The sequence below is a fragment of the Marmota monax genome, unplaced genomic scaffold, assembly GCF_021218885.2.
Source record: "Marmota monax isolate L192 unplaced genomic scaffold, Marmota_monax_Labrador192_F-V1.1 WCK01_AAM20220418_F8-fsc00001, whole genome shotgun sequence".
NCBI lineage: Eukaryota > Metazoa > Chordata > Mammalia > Rodentia > Sciuridae > Marmota > Marmota monax.
The window spans coordinates 42,908,447-42,930,347 of NW_026693777.1; the positions used below are offsets into that span (position 1 = coordinate 42,908,447).

General features: G+C 34.8%; 1 protein-coding gene across 2 annotated transcripts in view; it reads left to right on the forward strand.

The window, feature by feature from the left end:
• Knl1 (kinetochore scaffold 1) overlaps window positions 1-21,901 on the forward strand; it is a 60,163-nt gene that overhangs the window by 20,460 nt on the left and 17,802 nt on the right. Inside the window, exons 8-17 of one of the 2 annotated variants that reach the window (XM_046460951.2) lie at window positions 807-844; window positions 3,563-3,615; window positions 4,458-9,440; window positions 10,492-10,630; window positions 11,045-11,112; window positions 11,909-12,007; window positions 15,440-15,555; window positions 19,258-19,348; window positions 20,319-20,465; window positions 21,657-21,744. In XM_046460951.2, the coding sequence (XP_046316907.1) occupies window positions 807-844; window positions 3,563-3,615; window positions 4,458-9,440; window positions 10,492-10,630; window positions 11,045-11,112; window positions 11,909-12,007; window positions 15,440-15,555; window positions 19,258-19,348; window positions 20,319-20,465; window positions 21,657-21,744 (5,822 nt within the window). The remainder of the gene's footprint in view (window positions 1-806; window positions 845-3,562; window positions 3,616-4,457; window positions 9,441-10,491; window positions 10,631-11,044; window positions 11,113-11,908; window positions 12,008-15,439; window positions 15,556-19,257; window positions 19,349-20,318; window positions 20,466-21,656; window positions 21,745-21,901) is intronic. The other variant, XM_046460953.2, reaches the window with a different exon arrangement.

A 21,901-nucleotide genomic window follows, 5' to 3' on the forward strand; every position in this document is an offset into this window, starting at 1 on the left:
GAATTCATACTGGTTTTGTAATTTATTAACTTTTAAAATTGTTAAAGAAATGAAAGTAATAATATTCACAGTTTCAAAAGGTACAAAAGAGCAAAAAGTGTAAAGTAAAATTTATTCTTATCTTTTGCTGATCTACTCCCCACAGATAACTACTGTTATTATTTTGTGTGTCCTTGGAGAAATTTTCTATATTATTTCAAAGTACATGTTTATTTTTAGCTTTTTAAAAGACAAAAATGGAACCACTTAATAGTTTGTTATTTCCATTTGTTGCATAAAAATCTAAAAGTTTTCTAAGTCTCACCAGGGTAGCATGCAATTCATTTTGGGAAGGGAAGGAATTTCTCCTGCATCAGGAATAAAAATTTGTGATGCAAATTTGAAAAAAGAAAGAAAAATTCAGTGTATTATAATCCATTGTGTGCCTGAACCAACATTTAGTCAGCTTCATATTGGCAAACTCTTGGGTTGTTTCCTTTTATTAATTTATTTTTAAGGCTAAAGTTTTAGAAAATGAATTGCTTTACAGATCATTCTGTATTTTTAAATAAGCAAGCAGTATGTATTAAGCATATTTTAATAGTATTCTTGATTCAACAAACCATTAAGACCATTTACCAAACCATTAAGTCCTTTAACTATCTTGTAATTTTTTCAGCCACTATTAGATAAGTCATTTTTTAAAGGATCTGTAATTTTCTGCTAGTCACCCTATGAAAACCCTTCACCTTGCCTAATCTTTTAACTGTTTGGATTCTTGGTAATTGTTTGGGGAATAGATTACAAAAATGCCTTTTGATTTTTAGGAATAAGAATTCAGAAGATAATTATTGTGAGATTGCTGGTGAGTATGACCAGAATACTTTTCTTGTAATTTACCTTTCTCTTAATCCAAATTTCTTGGTAAGTAATATCTACAAGAAACATGGAAAAAAATATAAGGAGAACTTTGTTCTTTTCACAGATTTTTAATTTAAAATTTCATAAATATGCTATGATTTCTCTCAAACATGCTATTCCTCCTGTTTTTCCTTTCCTGAACTCCTGTTCACTCAGCCATTCACTGAAGTTAGGAATCATTCTGAACTCTTCCTTCATTTCCCATATTCAGTAGAGTCCCTACTTTCTGTAAGTTCTGCCTCCTAAGTATCTTGCCAATCTGGCACCTTTTCTCTTATTTTTCTGCCATTCCTTTAATTTAAGTCTTTGTTATTTTCTATAACATTATATTTAACTATTATATTTAATATTATATTTAACCACCTTCCTGCCCTGCAGGGGGGTGGCCCCATTCCCATGACATGGCATTGAACCCAGGAGCATTTTACCTCTGAGCTACATACCCACCCCAGCCCTTTTTTTTTTGAGATAGGGTCTTGCTAAATTGCCCAGGCTGACCTTGAACTTTTGATCCTCTTGCTTCAGCCTCCCACATAGCTGTAATTATAGGCATGTGTAATTATAGGCATCTCCATATTTCTAAATATTATTAAGTTAACTTACAGCTTAAAACAGTTCAGTGATAACTTTTTTACTTACAAGATAAAACCCACATCCTTAGCCCTGACTTAGAAAGTCCTTTTTTGTTTGTTTGTTTGTGGTGTTGAAAATTGAACCCAGAGCCTTGAAACAAGCACTCTACCAACTGAGCTATATCCCCAGCCCTTAGAAAGTCCTTTATAATTTGTCTTGTCTTGTCTTTTCCAACCTTATGTCCTCCCTTTGTAGGTAACTTGTGCTCTAGCCCATTGATGGATTATTTGCAGTTCCTTATATGGACTTTTTTTCCGTCCCCTATGCACTTAAAAAATGCTGTTTCCTCTATCTAAGTGCTATTCCTACTCTGATTTACCTATCAGTCTTCTTAATTTTTCACTTAGCTTTTCATGTAGCTCAACCTCAGTGATATTCAAAGTAGCCAGTCTACAAATTGCCTACAACAGAAAAGGAATTTGTACCACAATGTAAATTATATGTGGTATTAAGTCACTGTTTAGTTCAGCTATACATTTTTTTCTTAGTAAGGCTTTTTTGTACCAGGGATTGACCCAGCGTTGCTTAACCACTGAGCCACATCCCCAGTCCTTTTTATTTTTTTATTTTGAGATAAGGTCTCCCTAAGTTTTTTAGGGCTTCACTAGTTGCTGAGATTGGCTTTGAACTTGGGATCCTCCTGCCTCAACCTCCTGAACTGCTGGGTTTACAGGCATGGGCCACTGTGTCTAGCTGTAGGACCTTCTTGATGAAGGAATTCTAATATGACTTGCATTTGCAGTAAGCTCCTTATCTCATCATGAATTGGTAATAAGCAGTTCATAGACTGGCACCATATTTCCAGTAGTACTGGCTCAAATCAAGCCTTTTTTAACAAAATCATGGCGTGAGCCACTAAGTTCTCTGCTTTTATTTTTCAGTCCTTTTTAGAATTTATCACATTGTATTTTAGGTATTTATCGTGGATTTTCAGATATTAAACTACTAGCTCTTTGGGCTGGGATTGTAGCTCAGTGGCAGAGCACTTACCTAGCATGTGTGAGGCACTGGGTTCAATTCTCAACACTACATATAAAAAATATAAAGGTCCATCAATAACTAAAAACATACTTAGGAAAAAAACCAAAAACTACTAGCTCTTCAAGTATAGACATTTTTTCTTGTTCTCCTATGTGCCTTACAGATAATTGAGAGTTTTTTTGCACATGGTAGGTCTAAATCAATAATTGTTGAATAAATGAATGGAGTCCTGATAGAAATAAGGCTTTTACTAAAAAGCCTATAATTACTTCATCATATGCACTAAAGGTTTCCATAAACATACATGAGGCATAAATGTATTTTTTAGTGTAGTATAACATCTTCTTCAGTATTTATTTCCAGAGTCCAGTTTGATACCTAAATCTTTATATTTCAAATGTCTTGAGTCTAATTTTTCTTTCCCATTTTCACTTTTACCCTAACATAAACACTTACTTGTTATATCTGAATTATTTGCAGTAGTTTTCTCAGTGATTCATTTTCTCTTGACTCTTCCTTATATTTTTTGTTACTTTTCTAAAATGTATATTTTATAAAATGTGTTGTATTTTATAATAAATTTATTTTACCAAATGGATATCTGTCATGAGAACATTTCAATGCCTTAACATTGAATAAAAGACTCTTCAAATCTTACCCTTTCTCAGTAATCTGTTTCTTTTAACAGAGAAGTGAAAAAGTAAGTAATAGTTTTAAGTTTTCCACCTTTTAGTAAAGTCATCACCACATTCTAAAAACATTTTGTTCAAAGAATACAATAATTCTGTATTTGTCAAAAAAGAAAACAATTAGGAGCCACAAGTGTAACTCAATAGTAGAGCACTTGCCTAGCATATATGAAACCTTCAGTTTATAGCACTGCCATAAAAAAAGCCAAAAGTTATAATGAAATTTAATTTATAAGTCTTTATGAAGAGCTTATAACTGATAAATACTTGTCACTAATGAAGGAGCTAAGAAAAGGAAAATATGTCTGCTGTTAATAATATATTTTTTCTGACTATAATGTTTTCTTTTTTCTCAATAGGAATGAACACCTTGCTTTGTGCTCCCATTCAGATCCAGATGCAACAAAGAGAGGTAGGAATTCATCCAAGTAATGTCATATTTTAATCTCCATAGTTAAAACATACACACAAACAAATAATGGTAATGGAATGATTGAGGGATGACTTAACAAGATGAAAATATAGACTGGGAAAACTTCCCATCTTGGCATTAATAAAAATAGTTAAATCATTGCCTTTTTTTTTTTTTTTTTTTTTTTTGATACGAGGGATTGAACCCAGGGGCACTGAGCCACATCCCCAGCCCTTTATTATTTTGAAACAGGGTCTCACTGAGTTGCTTATGTCCTCGTTAAGTTGCTGAGGCTAGCTTTAAACTGTCTCAGAGTTGCTGGGATTACAGGCGTGAGCCAATTTTCAGTCATTTTAAAGGTTGTGTAATTAACCTTAAAAAAAATTTTGGGGGGTGGGGTACTAGGTATTTCATCCAGGTACTAGGTAGTTAACCACCCAATGTCACTTTCCCACTATGTTACATCCCCATTCCCCCCCCTTTTTTTTTTTTTTTTTTTGTTTTGAGACAATCTTGCTAAGTTATTTAGGGCCTTGCTAAATTGCTGAGGCTGGCCTAAAACTTGAAATCCTCCTCCCTCAGCCTCCTGAGTCACCAGGATTATAGGTGTGTGCCACTTTGCCCAGCTAACTTTGAATTTTTAATTTTCTGAAACACTAAAATGTAAATTATTCAGATTTTAGAAAAAAGATTAATAGCAAATGTTGTGCAACATACCACACCATTGATAAGTACACCAGTGTCATGAAACCATCACTGAGAATTGTTTATATAGAATATGTTATAAATTACTTTTATAAAAATTTATTTTGGTTTGGTCTTATTTTTTTATTTTTTTATAGTTTCCATTTACAGAACACAACCATGAAAGGAAACATGCAGGTGACCAGACAGTCATCTTTTCAGATGAAAACCAGATGGACCTTACAGCAAGTCATACTGTGATGATTTCCAAAGGCCTTTTAGATCGTACCAAAAGTGAAAAGTCCACCAAGATAGAAACCAGATCCTTTCTGACAAACTTAAAGCACAATGCTGAGGATTCAAGAATAAAAAATGAAAAATTATCAATGGATCAAAACACTTCTTCAGAAAAAAAAAAAAATTCCAGTGATTTTATAAAAAGATTGAAAAGAGGAAAATATAGTGCTTCTCCTTCTATAGGGCCTGATAAAGAAAATTCTGAGATACTTATTTATTCCAAAGAATCAAATACTGCCTATTCTACACATCAAATGCAAGTAGCTTTTAATGTTGATGAAAATAGTAATAATATGACTAGAATATTCCAAGAACAAGATGAGGGTATGAATTTTACCCAGTGTCATACAGCGAATATTGAGACTCTGGTTCCCACCACTGGTGAGGCCAACTTAAGGGAATTTGAAGGTGATATTACAATTTATCGTGATGACTGTATGGACTTGACAGTTAATCGCACTGTACAGATTTTACCCTCAGCAGATAATTTGTCTGAAAAAGAAAATCAAACTCAGAATGTCAAGCTGGATGTTAAAACAGTTTGTGAAACTAAAGTTCCAGGAAACGAAACATTCTTTCAAAATAAAATTAATGCTATTGTTCAAGACTCTTCCTTAAACCCTCAAGACAAAATACATATTACCAGAAGTCATATCATAGAGTCAGAAACTCAAACAGTCACACAGACTTCTAATCAAGATACCAGAACATTGACAGCGACTCCGGACTCTATATGTTATACTCCAGATATTCAAGGTTATAAGACAGTTTTTTATTCTAGTTGTAATGATGCCATGGAACTAACCAAGTGTCTGTCAAGTTTGAGAGAGGAGGAAAATTTGCTGAAGCATGATGGTAATTCTAAAATGTGTCCCAGTCCAGATGGTATCCCTTTTCTCATAGAGAAAACTATTTATTTAGGAGAAGATAGCATGGACATTACCAAGAGTCACACAGTTGCAATAGATAATCAGATTTTTAAACAAGAGGAGTCAGATGTTCAGGTAGCAGCTGCATCAATATCTGACAAAAAAATGATGCTCCAAAATCCGATAATTGTGTCAGAAGATGAGAAAATGAATTTAAGTTGTAGCTCAGTTGCTCATATATTTAAGGAAAGGTTACAACAGAGCTCAAAAGAGCCTGTATCTATTTCATTAACTGACAAAAAGACTGAACTTTTAGCAGGTAAAGTTGTGGATTTGACTGAAAGTCACACAAGTAATTTAGGAAGTCATGCTTCTCTTGCATCTTATACTCTAATAACAAACAATACTAGTAAATCTCATTCTCAAAGTAAAAGCCCTTTGGATGAATGGGAAAAAAAGATAAAAAATATTACACCATCCCCACAACCAAACATATCTAAAAACATCGTAACTGACATCCAGAGCAAAGAAAAACATCGAAGTGTGAACTTTTTGCCCCATCTTAATAAAGATCCTCTTCCATCAACTGATTATAATCAGAACACAGCAATAAACCATAATATAGTCTACTCTGGTGCAGTTCTTGATAAACAAGTACTATTAGGAAATAACAGACATACAGTTTTAAGTGAGCAATCTTTGTTTTCTACCTCAAAGCCATTATTTGCAAGAGAAGAACAATCTGTTGTGAAAAATTATGATATTTCTGAGAATAGTCATCTAGTGAATTCTATACTAGGCCAGAATTCTAAACTTCCTGAGTCACCGAAGAAAAATTTAGATGATTCCACACCTAACTGTTCTCATGAGAAGATGACTATTTGTTCAGAAGAGGACCAAACTATGGATCTAACCAAGAGCCACACTGTTGTCACTGGATTTGGCCCTTCTGAAGTACAAGAACTTAGTGAGACTAATTTAAAATACAGAGCCAGCCGGCTCACAACAGTAAACAGACAAGTTGCTACAGAAGTTGAAAAATGTGATAAAAGTCCTGTAGAAAAAACTGGTTTATTTATATCTAACAAGAGGAATGTACTAGATGACAAAGCTGTACAAAATCCTGGATTTCTGATGGAAAAGCAAAATGTCAATATTCATGAAAGGAAAAGTTTTGGTGGACTAAAAATTGATCAGACTATTGTATTTTCAGAGGATGACGAGAATGATATGGATATTACCAAGAGTTACACAGTAGAATTAAACCATAGACCTTTATTAGACAAAAATGACTCCCATTTGGCAGGAACTTCTAAAACTATTTTGTATGCTTGTGGCCAGGATGACATGGAAATCACTGGAAGTCACACAACTGTCTTAGGATGTAAAACTCACTTAGCAAGTGAAAAAACTAGTGGGCCAGTGGATAAAACTGTAATGTTTGTAGATTATCATGATGAACTAGAAATGACAAAATCTCACACTGTTTTCATTGACTACCAAGCACAGGAGAGAACTGGACTTCCAGACACATCTACCTTTGAATTAGCTAAAAGGAAAAGCCTACAAAAATCAGAAGTGGCATCTTCTGGTGAAGAAGACAAGGTTTTCTTTTTGGAAAACAATGAAAGTGATAATCCAACAGCAAAAGGCAGTCAGCTAACAGGACTGAAGAAATGGTCTAATGTTGGTCCTATAGAGAAAGGTGTAGCAGTTAAAGCTGATGATAGCATGGAAGTATCTAAATTAACCACTCGAGAAAATATCAACAATGTGGAAAAGGCTGGATTTGTAAATGAATATTTATCAGGTAAAAGTCAGAGAAGAAAAAGCCTTACACTCAAAAATGACAAGACCATTGCATTTTCAGAAAATGATAAAAATGAGGTGAATATTACCCAGAGTTGCATGGTGGAAAAGAGTAATAAAAGTGCTCTGGAAGACAAAGAAGACTTTAATTTGGTGCCTTTGACAGGAACATCTAAAATTATTTTGTATTCATGTGGGCATGATGACATGGAGATCACTGCAAGTCACCCAACGGTCTCAGATTGTAAAACTGTCTTACCCGATGAAATTACTAGGCCTGTGGACAAAACTGTAATGTTTGTAGATAATTATAATGACCTAGAAGTCACCAAGTCCCATACTGTTTTCATTGATTGTCAGGCCACAGAGAAAATGCTTCAAGAGTACCCTAAATTTGGAATTCCTAAGGATGATAATTATGTTCAAGAAACCACTAATAAACAAGTGTTAGCTATAGAAAACAAAACTGTTCTTCACCCTAAGCAAAAAAAATATCATACGATACCCCTTAATCCTACTAATACATTTTCTGGGAATCATAGTGAAATGGAAATCAAATTCTGTAGAGCAGCTATGGATGAGGAGGTCATGGAGAACGTTGTAGATCAGGCCTGTACTTTGGAAAAGGCGGAAATTGAAAGCTGTCACTTAAATAGTACAGACAGAAGAAATGTGGATTTTATAAGTAGTCCTATAGCTGCTATTTGTGGGTCCCTCGATAAGTCTGCCTGTTTACCTAATGATATTTCCTCTAATATTACATTCTTACTCAATAAAGAGAAAGCCAACAATTGCCCAGTGCAAAATGATCTTGCTATTGCAGATGATTTAGCCAGTAAATATTACTTGGACTCTAAGGGACTGCCTTTCTCTGCTTCTTTGCTAGAGAAGAAAGAAGCTATTTGGACTGATTCCAGAGGACAGTTAAACTGTTCCATGACCCTGCTCAAAGATGAAGATCTGATCAAGAAGCCTCAAAATCTATCAGCTAATCAAACTTTAGTATATAGTCAAAATCTGGGGGAAATAACTAAACTTAATTCAAAGCGTGTATCTTTTAAGCTTCCAAAGGATCAAATAGAGGCCTTTGTTGATGATATCTGTGATGCTTCTCAGCCTCATCTCTCAACCCAGCAACTTCCATTAACTCAAAACAGACAGAATGTTATTTGTAAATCTGAAGCAATACTGTCTAAAAGTGGAAATAAGAGCTTAAATTTTATTATAGAAAATTCTTCACCCACATATGAAAATGAGTCTAAAATACTCAGTAATGAGAAACAGTTTGCTATAGCCTGTAAAAAAGAAATACAAGAAAATAATCAAACAGCAAAATGTAATACAGCTGTAGATTTTCACAGTAACTCAAACTCAGCTACACAAATCATTCAGACTCATACCAATGCTAGAAATGCATCAGATCATATAATTACTTCTAATGTTCCATGTATTAGTAGTATCAAACCAAATATGAATAATTTAAATGGAAAAACTGAAGAGTTTTTAGATTCTCAAACTGTTCCTACACTACCTCCTCAAGAAGAATTACTTGAATTAGGAGGTAAGGCACATGATAATGTGAGTGTAGTGCAACCTACAGAAATACATAATATTAACATTGTCTCCATCAATGCTAAAGATAATGGGGATGAAGAAAATAAAAATTTTCAAAATGGAGCTGACACTACCTCTGTACCATTGAAGACAGTTGTTAAAGATAAAATGAGGAGGTGTTCTTTGGGAATCTTTTTGCCTAGATTGCCAAATAAGAGAAATTGTAGTGTCACTGGTATTGATGACCTGGAGCAGATTCCAGCAGACACAACTGATATAAATCACTTAGAAATTCAGCAAGTCTCCAGAAAAGATTCAGACATTGGATCTGTTGCAGCTAACCTGAACTTAAGTCCATCTGAATATATAAATGAGGAAAATCTCCCTATATGTCCTGGTGAGATTAATTTCTCAGACACTATTAGCATAGAAATTGAGGAAAAGTCTTTGATTGAGACATACCAAAAGGAGATTTTACCATCTGAAAATAAAATGGAAGAAACCTGCAATAATCAAAAAAGAACCTGGGTGCAAGAAGATAATGATGTGCAGAAGGAGAAAAAAATCATAAAATATGATATTAAGCTTAGTGATACTACTCAAGATCAGGAGGTAAGCTCTGTCTTGAACTGAGGAATGTCAGTAAGACTTGGATTTCCTTTTTTAAGCTTGTGGGTGTTCTTGAGTTTTAATTTTAGTCTTAAAATGTATTTAGTTATAGGTCTGGAAAAATGTTCTTATATAAAATCTTCAAGATTAACTGTCAGCTAGACTTTAACATAATTTATAGTGACAAATACCACAAAATATGAAAGTAGTAAAATGAACCAATGTTGAAACTGTATAATTAAGAATTTTGTTACCGCTGGTATTTTATCAGTGTTGTTTTGTATGTGAGAATCTCTTAGGAGCACAAATATAATTTGAAAAGTCTTCAGTGTTATAAATATTTGGGGAGTAAAAAGCATTTCTATTTAAACTGTGAAAAGAAAAGGGTGACTGAATTTTCTTGGATAATGAAGATATGTAGAAGCTGAGAGTCCATTTCTTTAATGGGTAGGAGAATGCCCAGGTCAAACTTTTAAGTTGAGAAACATTGATTTGGATAATTAGAGGGAACAAAACCTATCACTCAAATCTAGTTTTATAGGTGGGGAAAAGATTTAAAAGCTTAAACTATTGGGCTGGGGTTGTAGTTCAGTGGTTCGATCCTCAGCACCACATTAAAAAAATAAATAAATAAAAATAAAGATATTGTGTCCATCTACAACTAATAAAAGTTTACATGCTAATATTTAGGCAAGGAATATATTGTCTTCAAAAAAACATGTAAGTAAGTAGGTATAGATGATACTGTGAAGTCAAATGATGAAAAAGCAGGACCAAATAATTTATTTGATGTTAGTCAAGGGTAGGTCTTATTAGATGAGAAGGAAAGTACTAAGTTTTCTGTATCCTAGCTAGTGCCATAGGCATAGTCAATATTCCAGTCTGGTATTCTGCAATGATATAGCCAGGTTATTTGTGGCTAGTAGTTGAATAATTGGATAGGTTGACATTTAGTAGCTTTTAGGTTAAGTAGTGGTTTTAGTGTTCATCACTTAATCATTATAAGTATAATGTTATAACTATTCTGATGATGTTTCTTAATTCATAATTTCAGATTTTTGATCATCATAATGAAGGGGATATAGATAAAAATGTTAACAGTGTATTGATAAAAAGCCTAAGCAGGACCCCATCTAGTTGCAGCAGCTCTCTGGATTCAATCAAGGCTGATGGCACCTCCCTGGATTTCAGTAGTAAGATCTTTATGAAGGCTAAATTAATAACAGTCAAATGCATCCTGGACTAATTATAAATCTATTTCATTTAGGAAATATTTGAATGTTGCATATGTCTTTTCAGCATTATAAAGTTTATAAAGTGTAAAAGTAAAATAGTATTTAGTTTATTTTTAATTCTTAGTTATTTTAGTGAATCGAGAATTGCTATGCTATAGAGGAATAGAGTTTTCCTTCAGAGGCTTATAACTATCAGGGAAACAGTGAATGAAGCCTTAAAACTATAACATATTTGCCATGCTAAATGACTGCCTTCCTAGAAACATCACAGTGGATGGCTTCAAGATCATGAAAACAAATCTGAAAGATAACAAAAATAAGTTCACAATTTAGATTTGACCTGTTTATCACACGAAGCTGCTTTACTTCTAGCATACCGCAGTAATCAAATGGAATCACGGTTTCTCCGAGACACTATTTGTGAAGAGAGCTTGAGAGAGGTATGTTAAAAATATTTCTCATTTGTAATGTACTGATTTTCTTGTCTTTTTAAAAAAATTCTAAGATTTCAAATATACGGAAGACTTGTTTTCTTTGTTCTGGTCTCAACATGGCAGTTAATTACATGCAATATTTTTAGTCTACTTTTTGCTGCTATAATTGAATACTACAGGCTGGATAGTTTATTTTTCATTTTATTATATTTTTTTGTGCTCAGGCATACTCCCACTGAGCTACATCCCCAACCCAAGACTGGGTAATTTATAAAGAGGTTTGTTTAGCTCATGATTCTGTAAGCCTGGAAAAGCATGACCCTGGTATCAGCTCAGCATCTAGTGAAGAAGGCCTTCTTGCTAGTGGGGACTCTGAAGAGTCCTAAGGTGGTTCAGGACATTACATGGCGAGACAGAGCAAGCTCACTAATGTGTTCCTCTTTTCCTCTTATTAAGCTACTAATGCACTCATGGAGGCCACAGCCTCATGACTTTATCTAATCCTTATTACTTCTCAACTGCTTCATTTCGAAATATCATTAGTATATAACTTAGAGAATTAAGTTTCACTGTCAGTTTTGGAGGGGAAAAACACGCAGACAATAGCAAGTAGAAATGAAGATTCAATACATATGTTTTGGTTTCTGTAAATTCTATTCTTATTCTTTCAGGTTATTCAATAAGAATCTTAGATAATCGAAGATATCTGCTTGTGGATAGCCTGCTTAATATGGATAATTTCATGAATATTTTCAAAGTAGAATCAAATGAGGTGATCTTACAAATTTTTTTCTTTTCTCAGAAACTCAAAGATGGAAGAATAACAATAAGGGAGTTTTTTATACTTCTTCAGGTCCACATCTTAATACAAAAACCCCGGCAGAGCAATCTCCCAGCCAAAGTAAGTACAATTTCCTGGCAAAATAATTGTATCATTTTAAAAAAAAAAAAAAATATATATATATATATATATATATATATATAAAGAAAAAAATAAATTTTTTTCTTTTTTTACTAAACCGCATAAAAGCAAGTATTTACTGAAAAGAAAAAAAAAGGAAGCATTAATTTTATTCTGTTTTAAAGAAAGTTTTTCTAAATCAAGTGTGGAGGTGCACGCCTGTAATCCCAGTGGCTTGGGAGGCTGAGACAGGAGGATCACGAGTTCAAAGCCAGCCTCAGCAATGGTGAGGGGCTAAGCAACTCAGTAAAACCCTGTCTCTAAATAAAATATAAAATAGGGCTGGGGATGTGGCCCCAAGTCTGGCAAACATTTACAAAATCAGTGTATCCTTAGCCACAAAGAAATCTAACAAATTGAAAACAGTGGAGGTTTTATAGACCACAGTATTGGATCTTAACCCATTAAAATTAGAATAAAAGGACTAAGATATTCTCAGCTTCTTAGAAGTTAAGAAACACATTACTGGTGTACACTTGTAATCTCCCAGTGACTAATTGAGGCAAAAGGACCGCAAGTTCGAAGTCAGCCTCAGCAACTTAGTGAGACCCTATCTCAAAATGAAAAATAGAAAGGGCTCATAAAGTACTCCTGGGTTCAATCCCCAATACCAAAAAAAAAAAAAAGTGGGGAGGGCGGGGGAAGAAAGGAAAGAAACACACTTAGATTGGGGGTGTATCCCAGTGGTAGAGTACTTGCATGGCATACACAAGGCCCTGAGTTTGATACCTAGCACTGCAAATAATGAAACACTCTTTGATCAAAGAAGAAATAAAAACTGTTTAGAAAGCAAATAACAGAGAATATCTAATGCCAAATCTATTGGACATAAAGCATAACTTAGCAGGAAATTAAAAACTTGGCTGTCTGTTATAGAAAAGAGTCTAAAAATAAAGATTTTTTGTTGTTTTGGGGGGGTACTAGAGATTGACCACTTTACCACTTAGGTACATCCTAAGCCCTTTTTATTTATTTATTTATTTATTTTTTCAAAGGATATAGACATAAAATGTTGTTATCTTTCCATAAAGATTTCGGGGGCTGGGATTGTGGCTCAGTGGTGGAGTGCTCACCTGGCATATACAGGGCGCTGGATTCGATCCTCAGCACCACATAAATGTAAAATAAAGATATTGTGTCTACCTAAAACTTAAAAATAAATAAGTAAAGATGGCATTTCGCATTACCAGCAATATATGAGGCCATTTCCCATAGCATCACTAATAGATCATGAAGCTTTTGAATTTTTACCAATCTGATAAATAAGAAATGGTGTCTCAACAGCTTTAATTTGCGTTCTACTTACTACAAGTGAATTTAAACATCTTTTAGGGACCAATTTTTTTGTGATTTTTTGGTTATTTCAGGTGGGGATTTCTGCTTCCCGTGCAATTTTTTTAATTCTAATTAGTTATACATGATAGTAGAATGAATTTTGACACATCATATATAAATGGAGTATATAACTTCTCATTTGTCTGGTTGTACATGATTCAGAGTTACACAGGTCATGTAATCATGTATGCACATAGGGTAATAATATCTGATTCATTCTACTATCATTCCTACCCCTATGCCCTGCCTCCCTTTACTTCCCTCTGTCTAGTCCAAAATACCTCTATTCCTCCCAACCCCCCACACATATCTTATTGTGAATTAGCACCTGCATATCAGAAAAAACATTTGGCCTTTGGTTCTTTGAGACTGGCTTATTTCATTTAGCTTAATATTCTCCAGTTCCATCCATTTACCAACAAAAGCCATAATTTCATTCTTCTTTAAGGCTGAGTAATATTCCTTTATATATACTACAGTTTTCTTTATCCATTCATCTGTTGAAGGACACCTAGGTTGGTTCCATAGTTTAGCGATTGTGAATTGAGCTGCTATAAATACTGGGGTGGCTGCATCATTGCAGTATGCTGATTTTTAAGTCCTTTGAGTGTAAACTTTGAACACTGTCCAAGAACAATGGGAATCAAAAAGAGTAGGATGACTAGGTCAAATGGTTGTTCCATTCCAAGTTTTCTCAGAAATATCCACACTGCTTTCCATAATAGTTGCACCAGTTTGCAATCCCATCAGCAATATATGAGCATACCTTTTCCCCCACATCCTCACCAACATTTATTGTTGCTTGTGTTCTTAATGATTGCCATTCTGACTCTCGAGTGAGATGGAATCTCAGTGTAGTTTTGATTTGCATTTCTTTAATTGCTAGAGACGGTGCAGCCCATTTTATTTTTTTCAAGTAGCCGAAGTTCTTGTTAAATTGCCTAGTTTGGCCTTGAACTTGTAATCTTCCTTGCCTCAGCCACCCAAGTCACTGGAATTACAGTTGTGCACCTCTGTGCCTGGAAAAAGAAATTTTTAATACTCAGTTTAAGAAATTAGAAAATGAACAAGCAGGGCACAGTGATGCAGGCTTATAATCCCAGCAGCTCAGGATGCTAAGGCAGGAGGATTGTGAGTTCAAAGCCAGTCTCAGCAAAAGCGATGAGCTGAGCAACTCAGTGAGACCCTGTCTCTAAATAAAATACAAAATAGGGCTGGGGATGTGACTCAGGTTAAGTGCCCCTGAGTTACACCTCTAGTAAATACCCCCCACACACACTCATATAGGCATTCTGAAATTCAAATTATTTCTCACACATGGTTTTGTTATGGTGAGATCTCAATAAGTCACCAAGTTGATCTTTTTTTTTAGTTGTAGATGTACAGAATACCATTATTTTGGTTATTTATTTTTATGTGGTGCTGAGGATCGAACCCAGTTTTTCACACATGCAAGGCAAGCACTGAGCCACAACCGCAGCCCCCACCAAGTTCATCTTAAAGCAGGAGATGAAACATTTATTCACCAGCTGGTGGGCCAAGGGGCAGACTGTAAGTCTACACCCTTTGACCCCCTCAGGGGTTTGAGTACACCTAAGTAAAGCATGTCAATACATTAATCATATGTGGCTATTGCTATGATTCAAGACCATAAACAAACATGAGATCTAAAATCATAAACAGAAGGGGAAGTGGGTCAAAAGGACCCTAGTTGATTACAAGTTAAAGAATGGTTACTAACATCTAGACAATCATTCTCTGACATGGAACACTATCAAAGAACAATGGGAATCAAAAAGAGAACAATTTACACTATATAAGAACTGCCATTTTGTGTTGCCAAATATGCTGTGCTAACCAACTGTTGATAGGTACAGAGGTGGGATGTTCACATGGAAGAAGCATTTCTTACATGACATGGAGTCTCAGGGTAAAATGGAATCTGTTTGGTCATTGCCCATATAGCCTGGCCCATAACAGTTTGATCCTCAGGATACCAGTTCTGAGGAAGTGATTTATTTATTTATTTTTTTCCAGTTTACTACAAACACATCGCCTACTCCAGAAGACCTGATATTAAGACAGTATGTTTATGGACCCAAGATACAGATTTATAGAGAGGATTGTGAAATTCTTCGCCAAAAGATAGAAGAGTAAGAAAGTTTTAATTTTTTTCTACGTGGGTTTTGTCTTTGTTTAACAAGCAAGTAGTATATGTGGCAAGGTTTTGATTAGAATAACAGTGGCATGGAAAAAAATGAATGGCATTAACATGGGTACAGAAGTTTGGCTTTGACCTAAAACACAATTCATTCTGGCCAGACATGGTGGTGCATGCCTGTAATCCAAGCAGCTTGGGAGGCTGAGACAGGAGATTTGCCAGTTCAAAGCCAACTTCAGCAACATCGAGGCACTAAGCAACTCAATGAGACCCTGTCTCTAAATAAAATACAAAATAGGGCTGGGGATGTGGCTCAGTGGTTGAGTACCCCTGAGTTCAATCCCCGGTACCAAAAAAATAAATAAATAAATTCAGTCCTGGCTAAATTGCTAGCTGTGTAACCTTGGGCAAGTCATTTAACCTTCATTTCCCCATCCATAAAGTAGGGATAATAATACCTACTTAGCAGGTCAAAATGAATATAAATGAACATTTATAGTATATATGAAATGCTTTCATACTATTTTTACTACAAATAAGTCCTCCATAGAAATAAACAATAATTATTAGGTTATGATATCATGAATTCATTGCAAGAGAAATCTTCAAAAGAAGATGTATATGTAGTGCCTAAAAATCAAGTTTGCCTTTGGGTTTCTAATTTTATCACAATGGTTCTTGATTTGTATATAGAATACAGTTAAATTACAGTGCTTTTTTTGTTTGTTTTTGGTTCTGGGGATTGAACCAAGGGGCACTTTGCCACTCAGCTACATTCCAACCTTTTTTATTTTTTATTTGAGACAGGGTCTTCCTAAGTTGCTGAGGGTCTCACTGAGTTGCTGAGGTTAGCCTCAAACTTACAATCCTCCGGCCTCAGCCTCCCAAGTCCCTGGCATTATAGGTGTGCCCCACCATGCCCGGCATGCTTTGGTTTTTTACACACTGATTTACAAATTAGATATATCCGGGTTTCCTCAGGCAAATTAGAATTGGCAATTCAAAATAATGTATGTTTGCTATAATTATTAAAGACTATTCAATCAAATTTGATCTAAACTAACAAACAGAAAAGAAATAAAATAATCTTTAGGTATTATGTAGTTTTGTGCCAGGTGCAGTGGTGCATGCCTATAATTCCAGTGGCATAGGAGGCTGAGGCAGAGGCTTGCAAGTTCAAGGTCAGTCTCAGCAACTTAGTGAAGCCCTAAGCAACTCAGTGAGACCCTGTCTCTAAATAAATACAAATTTAAAAAAAGGGCTGGAGATAGTTCAATCCCTGGTACCAAAAAAAAAAAGAATTATGTAGTTTTAAAAGTAAAAATTTATGATACTGTTCATTGATAGTACATCAAATTTGCCTGATTCTGCTTTGTTCATTCAACAAATACTTCTTGAGCACCTACTGTGTGCTAGGGACTATACTAAGTACTGGGGGTTCGTCGCAGAATAAATTATAAGAATTTCTTTCTTTCTTTTTTTTAATGTTGTGCTGGGGATTGAACCCAGGGCCTTGTGCATGCGAGGCAAGCGCTTTACCAACTGAGCTATATCCCCGGCCCCTCTTTTTTTTTTTTTTTTTTTTAACATTTATTTTTTAGTTGTAGGTGGACACAATACATTTTTCTTATTTATTTTTTTTTATAATTTTTATTGTTGGTTGTTCAAAACATTACATAGTTCTTGATATATCATATTTCACATTTTGATTCAAGTGGGTTATGAACTCCCATTTTTACCCCGTATACAGATTGCAGAATCACATCGGTTACACATCCACTGATTTACATATTGCCATACTAGTGTCTGTTGTATTCTGCTGCCTTTCCTATCCTCTACTATCCCCCCTCCCCTCCCCTCCCCTCTTCTCTCTCTACCCCATCTACTGTAATTCATTTCTCCCCCTTGTTTTTTTTTTTTTCCTTTCCCCTCACTTCCTCTTGTATGTAATTTTGTATAACCCTGAGGGTCTCCTTCCATTTCCATGCAATTTCCCTTCTCTCTCCCTTTCCCTCCCACCTCTCATCCCTGTTTAATGTTAATCTTCTTCTCATGCTCTTCTTCCCTACTCTGTTCTTAGTTACTCTCCTTATATCAAAGAAGACATTTGGCATTTGTTTTTTAGGGATTGGCTAGCTTCACTTAGCATAATCTGCTCTAATGCCATCCATTTCCCTGTAAATTCTATGATTTTGTCATTTTTTAATGCAGAGTAATACTCCATTGTGTATAAATGCCACATTTTTTTTATCCATTCGTCTATTGAAGGGCATCTAGGTTGGTTCCACAGTCTTGCTATTGTGAATTGTGCTGCTATGAACATCGATGTAGCAGTGTCCCTGTAGTATGCTCTTTTTAGGTCTTTAGGGAATAGACCGAGAAGGGGAATAGCTGGGTCAAATGGTGGTTCCATTCCCAGCTTTCCAAGAAATCTCCATACTGCTTTCCAAATTGGCCGCACCAATTTGCAGTCCCACCAGCAGTGTACAAGTGTACCCTTTTCCCCACATCCTCGCCAGCACTTGTTGTTGTTTGACTTCATAATGGCTGCCAATCTTACTGGAGTGAGATGGTATCTTAGGGTGGTTTTGATTTGCATTTCTCTGACTGCTAGAGATGGTGAGCATTTTTTCATGTACTTGTTGATTGATTGTATGTCCTCCTCTGAGAAGTGTCTGTTCAGGTCCTTGGCCCATTTGTTGATTGGGTTATTTGTTTTCTTATTGTTTAATTTTTTGAGTTCTTTGTATACTCTGGATATTAGGGCCCTATCTGAAGTGTGAGGAGTAAAGATTTGTTCCCAGGATTTAGGCTCCCTATTTACCTCTCTTATTGTTTCTTTTGCTGAGAAAAAACTTTTTAGTTTGAGTAAGTCCCATTTGTTGATTCTAGTTATTAACTCTTGTGCTATGGGTGTCCTATTGAGGAATTTGGAGCCCGACCCCACAGTATGTAGATCGTAGCCAACTTTTTCTTCTATCAGACGCCGTGTCTCTGATTTGATATCAAGCTCCTTGATCCATTTTGAGTTAACTCATTTATCTTATTTTTATGTGGTGCTAAGAATTGAACCTAGTGCCTCATGCATGCTAGACGAGCGCTTTTCCTCTGAGCCACAATCTCAGCCCCAATGATAAGAATTTCTTAGATTCATGTTTAAAGAATGTAATAGGATATTGCACTCAGTTGGCAATAAATTTAGATACGCTTTGCTGTTTAATTTTGCACTTATATTCCTGCATATGAAATCTTACTTCAATAGAAATTTATTTCCTTCACCTACCAACAAGAAACCAATATATATTGACATGTAATATTTTTACTATTTTTATAAATGCTATTCTATAAAAGTAAGATATAACTTTGAGCTGAAGTAGGAACTTTTAGTGACTATAACTTCATAGTAATTATACTTTGACAAGCTTTAAGAATATAAGCAACATGTTTTCACTGGGGAACAAGTTGATACATTGAAATAAGAATTTTTGTGTGTGAAATTTTTCTGATTTATGCATTCTTGAACTGCTCTTCAAGTGTTGAATAATAATCAGACTGCCCCTTTTCTTGAGTGATTTCCCCCCTTTTTTTTATGTAGCAATAAACATAAAGATTTAAATTTAAGCATGATAGATCTGAGCTATTTCAATTAAAATGACTTCTGAATCCTGTGCTAATGAATTTTTCTGTCTTTCAGACTAAAGGTTTCTTCATTGACCCAAGATAAACTGTTGACTGATATCAATAAGAACTTGTGGGAAAAAATGAGATACTCCTCTGATGAAGAGGTACTCTGGTCTCTTTCTAAGTGGGAATCAGTGCAGACACTTTAAACAATGATTATTGTGAAATAATTGTTATTTGATAATTGGTGATGTAATATGCTACCAAGGTCTTGTTTAATTATATATAAGTAATTGTTAATATGTAATCTTTTCTCTCTTTTGGGGTACTGGGGATTGAATCCAGAGGCACTTAACCCCTGAGCCACATTCCCAGCCCTTTTTATTTTTTGAGACAGGGTCTCACTAAATTGCTTAGGGCCTTGCTAAGTTGCTGTAGCTGGCTTTGAAATCATGATCCTTCTGTCTCAGCCTCCCAAGTTGCTGGGATTACAGGCATGTGTCACCATGCCCAGTGATGTATAATCTTTTCAAACTCGTAATAATCACTAGATGTAATATCACTAGATGCAGTGGTGCACACTTATAAACCCAATGGCTCAGGAGACTGAGGCAAGAGGATCAAAAGTTCAAGGCCAGCCTCAGCAATTTAGCAAGACTCTAAGTAACTTAGTGAAAACCTGTCTTAAGATTTAAAAAAAAAAGAGGTTGGGGATGTAGTTCACTGGTAAAGTGCCTCAGTACCAAAAAAAAGAAAAAGATAAAAAAACCACCTATGATGATTAATTTAATATGTGAAATGTATTTGAAGTTTCCTTGTTTGCCTTTCACTTACTTATATTTAAATGAAGAAAAGTTCAACTATAATTGGTTAAATAACAAGTGACCCATTTCATGTGTATGCTAATGTTGAAAGTGAACCTGTCATTTTCTGATTTTTAATGTGAATAAATAAATTACAGGCAGCAATCAAAACTAAAATATTTGGTTCCTTTTTTAAGCAGCTATATGGATTTAAATTTCCAAGTGATCAGTGTCCTGTTTTAGGAATCAGAATCTAGATCAGGCAAAGCCTTGCATGTGGCAGCTGAATGAACTTCTGGATCAGTTACCTTTTCTGTCTGGTTTGTTTTAGTGCATTGTACTCCTTAACTCTCCCTTACAGCTGAAGGCCTTTGGTGTTTACGTTAACAAAATAAAATCATGTGTTACCAAGGTAACTAAAGTCTTCACTCACCAAGGAAAAGTGACTCTGTACAGCAAGCTGGTGCAGTCAGCCCAGGTAATTTGAGACAATTAACAGCATTAAAAAAAAAAAAAACATATTAATATTACTTGTTGGGCATGGTGGTGCATGGCTGTAATCCTAGCAGTTTGGGAGGCTGAGGCAGGAGGATCACAAATTCTAGACTAGCCTTGGCAATTTAGCAAGACCTGTCACAAAATAAAAAAGTAGAAAAGAGCTGTGGATGTAGCTTGTGGTAAATTACCCCTGGGTTCAATTCCCAGTGTACCACAAAGGAAAAAATAAAAGTACTTTCTAGTGGTGTGGAATATGAAGAATGTTTCTTAGGAGATATGTGAATGAAATTTGAGTGAGAACAACTGTTCTTAAGAGAGCAGGCTCAGTCAAAAGTGACAAGTCTTGTTATCTTCAATAACTGGAAAGTAGTTACTAATATGGGCTTATATCTCAGATACTGTTATTACACATTGAAATAAAATATATATAAGATTTAGGTCTCCCATTGCTAAAGACTATAAAATGGAAAGTATAGTATATAGACTATAGTTTTGTCTTCTTCACCTTTGTATCTAGTTGTATATGTGTGTCCATGAAGCTTAAAATAGCATTTTCAAAATGATTATCCTCCCATTGGCAAATAAATATGAAAAATATTGCATACAATATAATCTTAGAGAAATATAAATTTTAATGTCTAAAAATAAAAATGATGTCATGGATCAGTTTTTCCCTTATTTGACCATAGAAAAAATTTTAAAGAACTTTTTTTTTTCAAAGTAACATTAATATCCCATATTCCATGAAACACATATACAAATACTTGAATAAAGGAAAATACAGCCAAGCTCCATGGGGTATGCCTATAATTCCAGTTACTTAGGAGACTGAGGCAGAAGGATTACAAGTTTGAGGCTAGCAAGTTAGACTCTTATCTCAAAAAAGGCTGGGGACGTACCTCAGTGCCAAAGCACCTTAACTTTAATCTCTAGCAGCTAAATAAATAAATAAGTAAAAGAGAATACAAATTAATTTGTATTTATCTCCTTTTAAAATTTCATTTATTTTTAAGTCCAGATTGAAGGTTGCTGGCAGCTGCCAGCAGAAGGTTTGGCCATTTTAAGATTTACCCATTTATGATCAAGACGTAGCAGTTATGTCAACAACTTAAACTATTTATAATGTTTTGTTTGGAAGTTTAACCTTACAATTATAATATTTTGTGTTTAGAATGAGAGGGAGAAACTTCAGATAAGGATAGATGAGATGGATAACATACTCAAGAAGATCAATAATTGTCTGTCTGAAGTGGAAATAGGTAAAGTATTTTAAATGTTTAACTTAGTGGTAGCACTCTATAGAGTCATCCCAGAATTATAATGAATACTTTTCCGCAATCATATTTAAATTTAATGCTTTCCTATAATAGAGATGGTTTGTCTTTTTTTGTGTGTGTGGGTGGCGCTGTGGATGAA